Source organism: Tachyglossus aculeatus, chromosome 19, assembly GCF_015852505.1.
Source record: "Tachyglossus aculeatus isolate mTacAcu1 chromosome 19, mTacAcu1.pri, whole genome shotgun sequence".
In the NCBI taxonomy this organism is placed as follows: Eukaryota; Metazoa; Chordata; class Mammalia; order Monotremata; family Tachyglossidae; genus Tachyglossus; species Tachyglossus aculeatus.
The window spans coordinates 3,205,233-3,219,336 of NC_052084.1; the positions used below are offsets into that span (position 1 = coordinate 3,205,233).

Consider the following 14,104-nt stretch of genomic DNA (forward strand, 5'->3'; position numbering starts at 1 on the left):
ACTAGGGGTTGATGATGAAATTTTCCAGGCTAAAGAGTTGGCAAGACGGTAGGAAATGCGGGCAAATTGAATATACACTCAGAAGCGTAACCCGGTGAATATTACTTGGACTCCAATAATTCACACACTGAATTTGCAGTCACTTGAAGGCCTTAGTTCCACTCACTCGTTTGTATGCATTTTCCAGCAGATGGCTGGAGAGATGAAACGGTGGTATGGTCTCAAGGCCAAAACCATAAATACTAGGCTAGTCAGTCAGGCAATCAAATTTATTGAGTGCTTACTGTGTGCAGAGCACTGTACTAAGTGCTTGGGAGAGTATAATATGACAGTAAAGAGATACATTCCCTGCCCGCAAAGAGCTTAGAAGGGGAGACAGACATTAATATAAAGACATAAACTACCGATAGGTACGAAAGTGCTGTGGGACTGGGAAGGGGGATAAATACAGGGAGTAAGTCAAGGCGGCACAGAAGGGAGTGGGAGAAGAGAAAGGGGGGTTTAGGTGGGGAAGGCCTCTTGGAGGAGATGGGCCTTCAATAAGGCTTTGAAGAGAGTCATTGTCAGATATTAAAAGGAAGGGCATTCCAGAATACATCAGAATAAATAAACTAGTCATACATTCGACCACAAGTGTGGAGAAAGGCCTAAAGAAATACGTAAATGCTAGAGAGCTGGCTTGTGGGTTGATGTGATTTGTGTTTGGGGCATGAATCAGGGTAGGGTTGATGGAGAATGTGAGAGAAATTTCAGAGCCGGGGTGCCTGGCACGGAGTAAGCACTTAACAAATACCACAATTCTTATTATCATTATTAGTGTACTCTCCCAAGTGACTTATTGACTGATTCTGTGCATTCATGAAGTACTACTGAAAGATAATAGAGAAACAGTACAATACAAATAGTAATTTCATGCACATTCGCTTTAAGTGTTCTAGTTTGACTGGGCTATGAATTATTCCATATTAAAAAGTTGCTATTTGTTTTTATTATAGAAGTATGTTTTATTCACTCAAGGGATTTTTTTTTTTGCAAGCTGCTTCCCAAACTGCCTTTGGGTTTAGAGTAATCATTACCAAGAGTGACTAAACAAATGAATAACGACTTCAGGTTGAAAGAAGCACTAATCATTATTTAGAGCAGAACTGAGAAGCTGACTCGGCAGGGGAAATGACATTTTTAGGGGAGGATTCACAATTCTCCGATGAGTTTCTTTCTCCCAACCTGACAGCAACAGCGGCAGTAATCCCTACAGGGGTCATGGTGAATTAGAGCATTTCCTCAGTGCGATCTGAGTTGGAATACCACCAATCACACTGACAAGTAGCAGGAAGACATACCCCGACAGGGACCGTCCATTTGATTGTAAGCCCTGTGATGGAGTAGATACAAAGATAATCAGGCTGGGGACATTGAGCTCACAGTCTAAGTAAGAGGGAGCAGGATTTAATCCCCATTTGACGGATGAGGAAACAAAGACACAGAGAATCAATCAATCAATCAATCGTATTTATTGAGCACTTACTGTGTGCAGAGCACTGTACTAAGCGCTTGGGAAGTACAAGTTGGCAACATATAGAGACAGTCCCTACCCAACGGTGGGCTCACAGTCTAAAAGAGAGGTTATGTGACTTCCCCAAGGTCACACAGTCACCAAGCAACAGCGTCAGGATTAGAACCCAGGATTAGAGCCCCTAAAGGGCAGGAATCTCACCCATTTTCGATGGTAATTTTTAAGTGCTTATTCTGTGCCAGGCACTGTACTAAGCGCTGGGGTAGATGCAAGCTAATCGGGTTGGACACAGTCCACATCCCACACAGTGCTCACCCTCTTAATCACCATTTTACGGATGAGGTAACCGAGACACAGAGCAGTCAAGCGACCCCCCCCCCCCCCAAGGTCTTGCAGCAGACAAGTGGCAGAGCCGGGATTAGAACCCAGATCCTCTGCCCCTCAGGCCCGTGCTCTTTTCATTAGATTGCACTGCTCCTCACTTCTCACGTCTTTCACTTCTGCAGTCCTCTGCCAGTCTCTGCACAAAACAGAAGCTCTCAATCCATCTCACTGACGAAGATACAGGGGAGTCCCATTCTAGCCCTCGCTATGGTAATATAGAAGCAGCGTGGTGTAGCAAAAAGAGATGGGCCTGGGAGATGGGTTCCAATCCGGGCTCCTCCATGTGTCTGCTGTGTGACCTTGGGCAAGTCATTTCACTTCTCTGCACCTTAGTTTCCTCATCTGGAAAATGGAGAGTGTGAGCCCCATGTGGGACAGGGACTGTGTCCAACCCGATTTGCTTGTATCCACCCCCATGCTTAGAACAGTGCCTGGCACATAGTAAGCGCTTAACAAATGTCATTATTATTATTATTATTATTAATATCTTTGACTCCTCTGGCACAGTAGCTGGACCGAAAAAAAAAAGCCTAATTTAGAAGGTCATTAAACGAGCTCAAAGAGGATAGGTTAAAAATAACCCCAAAATTCAATGACACTCTACTAATCCCTTATTATGGAGGACTGATGGCACACGAAATAGTAGGACAGCAGAAGTGAAAATGGACAGGCCGAGGTGGATGTCAGTCAAAAGAAGCAGCGAAGAAGCACGCTGCTAGAGAAGCAGCGTGGCTCAGTGGCAAGAGCCCGGGCTTGGGAGACAGAGGTCATGAGTTCTAATCCTGCCTCCGCCACTTGTCTGCTGTGTGACTTTGGGCAAGTCACTTAACTTCTCTGTACCTCAGTTACCTCATCTGTAAAATGGGAATTAAGACTGTGAGCCCCACGTGGGACAACTTGATCACCTTGTACCCCCCCAGCGCTTAGAACAGTGCTTAGCACATAGAAAGTGTAGCCCGTTGTTGGGTAGGGACCGTCTCTATATGTTGCCGACTTGTACTTCCCAAGCACTTAGTACAGTGCTCTGCACATAGTAAACGCTCAATAAATACAATTGAATAAGAATAAATATGATTGAATGAACAAATGGATGAACAAACGTCATCATTATCGTTATTATTAAAAGGAATGACCTCTACTATTACTACTCCTTACTAGGGATTTGTTCACAGGAGCACGGTTTTCTACAGGAGTGTAACTGGGTTGTAAATGCAAACATGGACAGAGTCGCCCAAGCCATGTTTTCATCCTACCCAAACTGCCCCCCTGCCGGACTGCCCAGCGGCAGATTATCATACCCTCGCTGGGGAAGGTGAAAAATCATCCGGCTCATACTAAGCAGGGCTGGCTGGTAGCTCTCTCCATTCCCTCTCCAAGAGGGATTTATAACTTAATTTCAAACGCTAAACAAGCAAAGCGTTCATTCCTACTGCAAATCACCCTTTCAGATCCATTACGGCTAATTATCGCCTACTTGTGAATTATGTGGAATGATTATTTTTAACGAATTTAGTAGGCTTGGAGCTCTTTCATCTCTGGTGGCTATTTCTGGATAGTGCCTGCAAGCCTTAAATTTACCCACTGAAAGCAAATCCTGTTTTGAACCCATTTATCCCCTTAAGCTCTAAAAATCCTCGAGTCAGGAACTCTTTGGTTCTCAGTGGTAGCGGCCGAGATCCGACTCAGAAAGGTCTAACTATTTGTCCCGAGGCTATAAAACTTCCCCATCTGGCAAGGTAGCTGCTGCTATTTTTCTCGGGATCGTTAACGTAGGTGAACTTTTCCTCCTTTTTCAAGGAGTGACGTGATGGTACTTTCAGGGTTTTAGGGAAGCATTTCAATCTTCTTAGATAAAGTAGGATTAGTATTTGAGCTCTGCAAAAAGCAGAGTGGCCTAGCAGAAAGAGCCTGGGAATCAGAGGACCTGGGTTCTAATCCTGGCTCTGCCACCTGCCTGTTGGGTGACCCTGGCCATGTCACTTCGTTTCTCAGTGCCTTGGTTTTCTCGTCTGTAAAATGGGGATTCAGTACCTGTTCTCTTTTGGTTTAGATAAATGTTATCGTGCCCTTCTAAAAAATAAAAATCTGGATCCCACTGAACCATTCAGCTATCGCCTCATCTTCCTCCGTGCATTCCTGTTCAAACTCTTCAAACAGGATGTACAAGTCCACTGTCTCCGCTTCCTTTCTTCCAGCTCCCTATTTGACCCTCTAAACTGTGAACACCATGTGGGAAGCAGCGTGGCCCAGTGGAAAGAGCCTGGGCTATGGAGTCAGAGGTCATGGGTTCAAACCCCGGCTCTGCCACTTGTCTGCTGTGTGACTCTGGACAAGTCACTTCACTTCTCTGGGCCTCAGTTACCTCATTTGTAAAATGGGATTAAAACTGTGAGCCCACCGTGGGACAACCTGATCACCTTGTAACCTTCCCAGCACTTAGAACAGTGCTTTGCACATAGTAAGCGCTTAATAAATGCCATAAAAAAAATGTGGGATGGAGACTGTGCCCAATCTGCCTATTTCACATCTACCCCAGAGCTTAATATAGTGCTTAGTGCAAAGTAAGTGCTTGACAAATACCACTATTATTATTGTTATTTTCATTATATGAAATTCCTGACTCTCTATGGGTCCTTGGTACTGCAGAGGAAGTTTGCCAGAGCTAAAACAAAATCTCAAATACTTCTTCGACCAGATCAAAACCATCTGTCTCCCCTCGCCTCCCCATTTTCCTCCCACCCCAATGTTGTCGTGGCTTAGTGGCAAGAGCCTGGGCTTGGGAGTCAGAGGTTGTGGGTTCTAATACCGGCTCTGCCGCATATCAGTTGTGTGACTTTGGGCAAATCACTTAACTTCTCTGTGCCTCAGTTACCTCATCTGTAAAATGGGGATTAAGACTCTTGAGCCTCACGTGGGACAACCTGATTACCTTATATCCACCGCAGCACTTAGAACAGTGCTTGGCATGTAGTAAGTGCTTAACAAAATACCAATATTATTATTATTATTATTATCAACCTGCCTCTCATCTGTCTTGGCCATTTCTTAAGATGTAGTCTCCTGGCTGCCTTCGAAACCTAAAACTTCTATCTGCTCCTCTGACCCAAATCCCTCTCTGTTTCGAAAAACACCCCTTTTCCTCACCATCATCTTAAACTGCTATGTGATGTCATTATTATTAGTAGTATTATTATTATTATCATTGTAGTTGTTAAGCACTTACTACCTGTCCAGCACTGTTCTAAACCCTGAGGAAGGATGCAAGATGATCACAAACATGACAACTTCTACACTCTCTACGTCATCTACGCATTTGAATCTGTGACTTTTGGGCGTTTGATATCCTCCCACCCGTAGCCCCATAGCACATATGGGCATATCTATAAATTATTCATGGATATTAATGTCTGTCTCCCCCTCAGACTGTAAGTTTTTTGTGGGCAGGAAACTCTGTTGTACTCTTCCAAACGTTTAGTACGGTGCTCTGCACACAGTAAACACAAAATAAATGACATGGATGATGGTAAAAATTATGACGATGATGTTGATCGATCCCCACAACCTCTTGTCACTCAATCAATGGTATTTGTTGAGCGCTTACTATGTGCAGAGCACTGTACTAAGCACTTGGGACAGCACAAGTACCACAGAATTAGCAGGTGCGTTCCCTGCCCATACTCTCACAGCTAAAATTCCTGTCCTGAGGGTACTAGGATGTGTCTTCCCCCTCCCTACAATTTTAAACCAAAGTCTGATGAAAGTGAAAAAGCCCAAATGTGGACTGTTATGTTTGACAGTCCCCTGGTCAAGGAACCTTCCTTATGGACAATGGTCTTCATTCATTTATTCAATCGTATTTATTGAGTGCTTACTGTGTGCAGACCACTGTACTAAGCACTTGGAAAGTACAATTCGGCAACAGATTGAGACAATCCCTACCTAACAACGGGCTCACAATCTAGAAGGGGGAGACAGACAACAAAACAAAACAAGTAGACAGGCGTCAATACCATCAAAATAAATAGAATTATAGATATATACACATCATTAATAAAATGTCTCAGCTCAGCCCTCAGTGCCAGGAGGCAGACGTAGCCTCTGGCTACAGATGGAGGCAGCATCATTCTTGGGCCCCAAAAAACTACTCTCTCTAGCTAGCTCTAGTCCGTCAATCAATCAGTGGTACTTCTTGAGCACTTACTTTGTGTGGAGCACCCTACTAAGCACTTGGGAGAACAGTGCTTTGCACATAGTAAGTGCTTAATAAATGCCATTATTATTATTATTACAGTACAAGCAGCAGGTTTTCATGCATGCATATACTCCCTTTCTCCCTGTCACCCTCTCTTTCCATTTCCCTCCCTCTCCCTCTCTCCATTTCTATGTTTCCACCATCCTCTCACCATTTCTGTTTCTCTCCATCTCCTTCTCTCACTCTCTCTTTCTCTCCATTTTTCTTCTCTATTTCTCTCCCTTTCTCTGTTTCCTCTTCCTCCCTCAATTTCTCTATTTCCCCCCTCTGTTGCTGTCTATCACTCTGTATTTCTCTCCATTTTTGTACTTTCTATTTCTTCCCATCTCCTTCTCTCCCTGTCTTTTTTTGTTTCCTTCGCTCACTATTTCTTTCATTTTCTCTCCTTTTCTTCTCCCTCTATTTCTCTATTTCCCTCTCTTTTGCTCTGCCAATTCTCTCCATCTCCCTCTCTCTCCCTATTTCTCTCAATTCCTCTCCCTGTCTATCTTTCTTCCTGTTTCCCTCTCTTCCTCTGCCCCTATTTCTGTTTCTACTATCTTTCTCAGTGCATGTGTGTAGTTATATATATATATATTTGTCTTTATGTATGCAGAGTGTGGTGCATAAATATACATAAAGTTCATCTTATGCTGTTGCATTTGTAATTTACAGCTTCTGCCTCAATTTTCAGACGTGCTAAGGCAAAGTGCCACTCTTCGCACTTCTGATTTATTCACTCCATTTATTTATTCACTTTTTCTCATACATTTGCAGTTGTATCTCCTCCTACTCCTACTGTAGGTAAACAGTTTGAATGGCCTTCCTCCCTCGTTGGTTTTGGGAGTGTTGCAGGGCTGGGGCTCTGTTTCTTTTGCCTTCATTATACTCTCCCAAGTCCATCACATCCACCAAACGCTCCCAAGTGCTCAGTATAGCACTCAGGAGGCATTCAATACATACTAGCTATTGATTAATGATAGCCAGGTCCTGCAGATTAATCTAAGCCTTAAAGTAGATATCTTTAAACTCTTTTCATTAATATTTACTGAGTGCATACTGTGTGGAGAGCACTGTACTAAGCACCTGGGAGAGTGCCATACCACAGAGTAGATGGAACGCTCCCCGTCCACAGCGACCTAACAGTACAAAGGAGGAGACAGATGTTACTTGCTCTTATGTGCCATTTATTTTAGCGCTCTTCTCGGCTGTAGGCATCATAAAGTCAGGAATCTTCCCCTGCTTGCTTAGTCCCCCTCTTAGACTCATTATGGGCAGGGACTGTGTCTGCTTATTATAATAATAATAATAATGGTATTTGTTAAGCACTTACTATATGCCAAGCGCTGGGGTAGATACAACTAATCAGATTGTCCCACCTGGGGCTCACAGTCTTAAATCTCCATTTTCCAGATGAGGTAACTGAGGCCCAGAGAAGTGAAGTGACTTGCCCAAGGTCACACAGCAGAGAAGGGGCAGAGCCGGGATTAGAACCCACATCCTCTGACTCCCAAGCCTAGGCTCTTTCCACGAAGGCATGCTGCTTCTCTCCCAAGCGCTTAGTACAGTGCTTTGCACATGGTAAGCACTCAATAAATATGATTGAATGAATGAATAAATGAATATCATGTTCTGCACACAGTAGGCACTGAGCAAATACTATTGATTGGCTGAGTAACTGACAATACAGTTGATAATTCAGCTTTTCCTACTTCTTGGACTGTTGGCTCCATGTGGGATCTGGCCCTGTACCTGACATGATCGTGGCTCAGTGGAAAGAGTACGGGCTTGGGACTCAGAGGTCATGGGTTCTAGTCCAGCCTCTGCTATTTGTCAGCTGTGTGACTTTGGGAAAGTCACTTAACTTCTCTGCTTCATCATTTTACCTCATCTGTAAAATGGGGATGAAGACTGTGAGCCCCACGTGGGACAACCTGATCCCCTTGTATCCAGCTCACTGCTTAGAACAGTGCTTGGCACATAGTAAACCCTAAACAAATACCATTATTATTATTATTATTATTATCTTTTATCAACCAATCAATCAGTGGCACTTCTTGAGCCCTCACAGTGTGTAGAGCACTGTACTAAGAATCTGGGAAAGTACGGTTAAATAGAGTTGGTAGATGCAGTCCCTGCCCTCAAGGATCTACCTGGGTTCATAGTACATAGTAAATAAAATACCACGATCGTGGGTTACTGCACCTGAAAATAAAAACTAAAGCTTTGTCAGGTGAACTGTGTACAATTCACAAGGTCAGGATCTTTTTTTTTTCTCTCTCTCTATATATTAAAAAAATATATAATAAGCGCTTAGCAAACATATACATATACATATGTATATATATGCATATATATATATATATATATATATATATATATATATATATATATATATATATATATATATGTTTGTTAAGCGCTTATTATGGGCCAGGTGCTTTACTAGGCATTTGGGGTAGATACAACCTAAACAGATTAGGCACAGTCCATGTCCCACATGGAGCTCACAAAGTTAATCCCCATTTTCCGGATCAGGTGACAGAGGCACAAAGGAAGTGAAGTGACTTGCCCAAGGTCACACAGCAGACAAGTGGTGGAACTGGGATTAGAACTCAGGTCCTTCTGACTCCTGGGCCCTATCCACTAGGCCACGCTGCTTACCCTGTATTCCCTGTATTTCTCTGCATTGCCTCGGCTGCTCTGTTCTTTGATGTGAACTGCATGATGACTTAGGAACAGTTTAATCTCTCAGGTCAAACACACCACAAAGTCCTAGCTCTGCTAATCGCTGACCTACACCAAAGTTTAAAGTCCTCGGGGACAAAGAACTCAAAGTTTAGTCACCCACATCATCTGGGCAAAATAAATGCTGGTCTCCACGATCCACTAAGGGCCCTTGGAAAGTCCTTGCGATTCAGCATGGAGCAGAGAAGCAACACAGCCTCGTGGAAAAGGACCGTTCATCACTCCTGATGTGTCTCTGTCCAATCCCTTCTCCTCACTTTAAACTCTTAAATTGTAGAGTCAGAGAACCTGGGTTCTAATCCTGACTCTACCAATTGCTTGATGTGTGACCTTGGGCAAGTCACTTCACTTCCCCGGGCCTCTGTTTCCTCATCTGTAAAATGGGATTCAATCCCTGTTCTCCTTCCTACTTAGACTGTGAACCCCATGTGGGACAGAGCCTATAATCAACCTGATAAACTTGCATCTACCCCAGCTCTTAGAACAGTCCTTGACACATCAATCCATCACAGTTTTTGAGCACTTACTGTATGCAGAGAATTGTCTTAAGTGTATGGGGTAGTACAATACAACAGAGTTGGTAATGTCCCCCGCCCACAAGGCACTTACAGTCTAATACGTACTTAACAAATACCATAATAAGAATATCATTATTAATAATGATGGTATTTGTTAAGTGCTTACTATGTTCCAAGCACTGTTCTAAGTGCTGGGGTAGATATAAGGTAATCAGGTTGTCCCACATGGGGCTCACAGTCTTCATCCCCATTTTACAGATGAGGTAACTGAGGCCCAGAGAAGCTGAGTGACTTGCCCAAAGTCACACAGCTGACAAATGGTGGAGCGGGGATTAGAACCCATGACCTCTGTCTCCTAAGCCCATGCTCTTTCCACTAAGCCACGCTGCTTCCCCTAATTATTATTATTATTCGACAATTATTGTTATCATTTTTATGAGCTTTGCTGACGTTTCTCATCTCCTTTCCCTCTCCTTCCTCCATGAAGAGCCCTGGCCAAAGAAAGTACAGATATGCACATAGCTCCCATCTCCCTGCTTTGTGTCTTTCATTTGGAACAGATGGTGGTTCCTCGGAAACCCAATCTTGAAGCGCTTCCAGGAAGAAGGAGAAAAAAGTATTGACTTACCAGGATCTTCTATAGTTAAGTTCTTCGTTAGCCACTGAACAATGTCTGAGCCTAGGATAAAACAAAAATGAAGATGAATATTAGGGATCTGCCTTCTCTGACGATTACTGACTTAATTACGCCCATTCTCAGTCCTTAGTGGTAGACGAGTAATAGGATTTATTACTCTCTTCCTGGATGCGAAACGAAAGCAGGAGCTTGGGGAGGATTTTGAGGACAGGAGAAATGTGGACCAAGAATTACCTCAGGAAGATGATCCAAGCGGGAACAATGGAAGCAGGGAGAGGCTGGAATTAGAGGTTAGCATTAGATGATAATCTCCTCAAGGGCAGGGGTCCCAAGCATTTAGTACAGTGCTCTGTATACAGTAAGCTCTCAATAATTGTCATTGCTTGTGGATGGATTATTGCATTGTATGCTCCCAAATGTTTAGTACAGCGCTCTGCAGAGAGTAAGTGTTCAATATATACCATTGACTGATTGATCAATTGGAAGCTGGAATACCACAACAAAGAGATGAAAGGGCCTCCCTCAACCTACTTCTCAAAGATAACGGGGAAAATGAGTGAGAATGTGGAATGACCAATTTCAAATAATCGAAGAAATGGTCTCCTTTCGTTCCTGGACATTTGGGGTATTTCTGGGTATTTTCCCGCTGGAGACTGTAAGCGACTTGAGGTCAGGGATTAAGTCTACCAACTCCCGAGCACTCAGCAGAGTGTTCTGCACACAGCACTCAATAAAGGAGCACTTAGAATGAAGCTCTGTACAAAGTAAATGCTCAGGAAATAAGCACTTAGAACAACGCTCTGTACAAAGTAAGCACTCAACAAATACCATTGATCGATTGATTGATTCTGTCATTCAACACCACTTGAAAGGGGGAAAACCCTCAGTAGCAGGAAAACTCTCAGTAGCCCTAATGACTATTCAGAGCATCGTCCAGGGCCTGGTGGTGTCTTTCTACCCATACAATTCTCCTCCCTCGCACTGACAGCATCTGTATGTTGCTCGGAACCCAAAAAGATGCTTCGAAGGCAGCCGGCTAAAAAAAAAAAAAAACTCTGTAGGAAGGAATTAAATCACTCCCCACAGCAGCACAATTATGAAAATAATGTTTGACCCAATTTCGCCTTCAATTACCCAGCATGACATCTGCACATCCTGTTTTTTGACAAAAACGCTTCCGATGTTTGAGATTTTGCCTCTCAGATACTCAAGCAGTGATTTCCGTCCTTTGCACGGGGAACGTGTCTCCTCGCTCTGTTGTATTGTACTCTCCTGAGTGCTTACTATGGTGCTCTGCACATAGTAGGTGCTCAATAAATACCATGATTGATTGTTTTGCAATGAGCGCAGATCCCCTTTATCAAAACAGGTTCTGGGCCTCACCAACTTTGGAAATGGAAAGCAATTTCTCACACCAGCTAAGCAATGAGTTGGGGAGTAAACCAGGATGTCGGAAATTTGGGTCCCCGACCTAATAGTAGTAATCATAATAATAGCAATAATGATGGTGGTATTTGTTAAGTGCTTTCTATGCACCAGACACTGTACTAAGTGCTAGGGCAGATACAAGATAATTGCGTTAGACACAGTCCCTGTCCCACATAGGGCTCACAGTCTTAACCCCCATTTTCCAGCTGAGGTAACTAAGGCACAGAGAAGGTAAGTGACTTGCCCAATGTCACACAGCAGACAAGAGGATTAGAACCCAGGTCCTTCTAGCTCCCAGGTCAGTGCACTATCCATTAAGCCAATCTACTTCTCTAAAAAAAAAATATGGATCGCTTTACAAAACTGAGTGTCATTTGAGTTGGAAATAGTAGCAGTAGTGACAACAATAGTCCTTCAGTGGATCATATTAAGTGTTCAAGGAAGTAGTAGTGGTAGTAGTATTTAGGTGCTTACTGTGTGCTGAGCACTGCATTAAGTGCTGGAGAGAATACACAATTGAGAATGAACATAGTCCCTGTCTCGCAAAGTGAGCTCACAATTTAAGAGTTTAAGTGAGGAGAAGGGATTGGAGAGAGACACATCAGAAGTGATGAAACCCGAAAATACACTCAAAGTCTCCATGAGGAAGGGGGAGTCTGAGAGCTCAGGAGAGCAGCTTTTACCCATTTTGCAGTTGAGGAAACTGAGGCACAGAAAAGTTAAGTGATTTTCAAAAGGTCACGCAACCGGTAGTGATGGATCAGGATTAGAACCCAGCTCCTTTGGCTCCCAGGCCAAGGCTTTATAAACTAGGCCGCGCTCCTTCCTCTTAGAAACCTGCTTTTTAAATAGAAGGTTTTTCATTCCCTGCTATCCAATATTCAAATTTACAATGGCAATTTAAACCTACTCTTTCCAAGGAATATTAAACATTTTTACCATCTTCTTGAAGGAGTGATGAAAATAAGTAATTATTGAAACAGCTTTTAAACACTGAGCTTCCAAACTTAAATATTCAGAGGGAAGAACGGCACTTCAATGAATTCCTTTTAGAAGTTCTTTTATTGTGGTTTCTCATTTTGAAACCTACTCCACTGTAATTTACTTAATTAATGCATAATGGAATTATAGCTGAGAGATTCTCTCAGACATGACTTTATATCCCATTATGTTGTAAGGCAGTCAGAGTGTAAGTTCCTTGTGGGATGAGAATATTTCACTTCTTTATTCCACTCTTCCCATGTGCTTAATGAAGTGCTCACCCCCAAGTGGAAGGTCTTCTGACTCTGTTGCATTGTACTCTCCAAGCGCTTAGTACAGTGCTCTGCACACCATGGAATGCTTAATAAGTACCATTGATTGATTTTTTTCTCTTTTCTCAGTATGTTTACACCACCTAAGAGTACTCCCAAACCTCATTAGTATTTATAAGAGTAAACCAAAGGGGTCTTTGGAAGGCCAAATGACTCGATTTAGATTAGCATACTTTGGAAACATCATCAGGAAGACACCAATGCTAGGAAAAGTCCACGGAAAACGTGGAAGAGGCAGAACGGCAGCTAGATGGACAACAATAGTGGAAGAACCGTTAGAAAGGTTGCAGATTATGGCAGAGGATGGGAACGTTCTGGAGAAAGTCTATCCATGGAGTCACTATGAATCGGAAATGACTCGATGGCACTTAATAATAATAATGGTGTAATGGATACAGCAGTGCTTGGCACATAGTAAGAGCTTAACAAGTACCATAATAATAATAATAATAATAATTATTATTATTATTATTATTATTATTATTATTATTATTATTATTATTACAGTACGGGCCTGGGGGTCAGAAGGCCATAGGTTCTAATCCCAGTTCCACCACTTGTCTGCTGTGTGACCTCGGGCAAGTCACTTCACTTCTTTGTGCCTCAGTTACCTTATCAGTAAAAAATGGGATTTGAGAGTGAAAGCCCCATGTGGGACAGGGGCTGTGTCCAACCCGATTAACTAGTCTCTGCACCAGTGCTTAGAACAGTGCTTGGCACATAGTAAGTGCTTAGCAATCAATCAATCAATCAATCGTACTTATTGAGCACTTACTGTGAGCAGAGCACTGTACTATGCGCTTGGGAAGTACAAGTTGGCAACATACAGAGACAGTCCCTACCCAACAGTGGGCTCACAGTCTAAAAGGGGGAGGAGTACCATAATTATTATTAATACTCCATTCCTCCCTCCTATCTGTAATTTGCTTCATTACAGTAGTAGGATTTCTTAAGCACGTACTGTGTGCAGAGTCAACTCATAGTCTCTGTCTCCTGACTAGATTGTAACTTTAGGATGGAGAATTATCTACAAACTCCCTTGTATTCTTCCATATGCTTAGAACCATGCTCGGCAAAAAGTAAAATGGGAGCTCCTTAATCAATCAATCAATCAATCAATCATATTTATTGAGCGCTTACTGTGTGCAGAGCACTGTACTAAGCGCTTGGGAAGTACAAGTTGGAAACATATAGAGACAGTCCCTACCCAACAGTGGGCTCACAGTCCTTAAGGGCAGGGATTGTGTCAACCCTATTGTACCCACCCAAGAGTTTAGTATAGCGCTCCACAGTGAGTAATCATTCAGTACATACTATTGATTGGCCATCTGG

The 14,104-nt window shown here is 42.9% G+C and overlaps 1 protein-coding gene across 6 annotated transcripts in view; it reads right to left on the minus strand.

Moving 5' to 3' along the window:
• RGS7 (regulator of G protein signaling 7) overlaps positions 1-14,104 on the minus strand; it is a 143,751-nt gene that overhangs the window by 60,947 nt on the left and 68,700 nt on the right. For all 6 annotated transcript variants that reach the window (XM_038760827.1, XM_038760826.1, XM_038760823.1 and 3 more), the window contains one exon: positions 10,023-10,073. In XM_038760827.1, the coding sequence (XP_038616755.1) occupies positions 10,023-10,073 (51 nt within the window). The remainder of the gene's footprint in view (positions 1-10,022; positions 10,074-14,104) is intronic.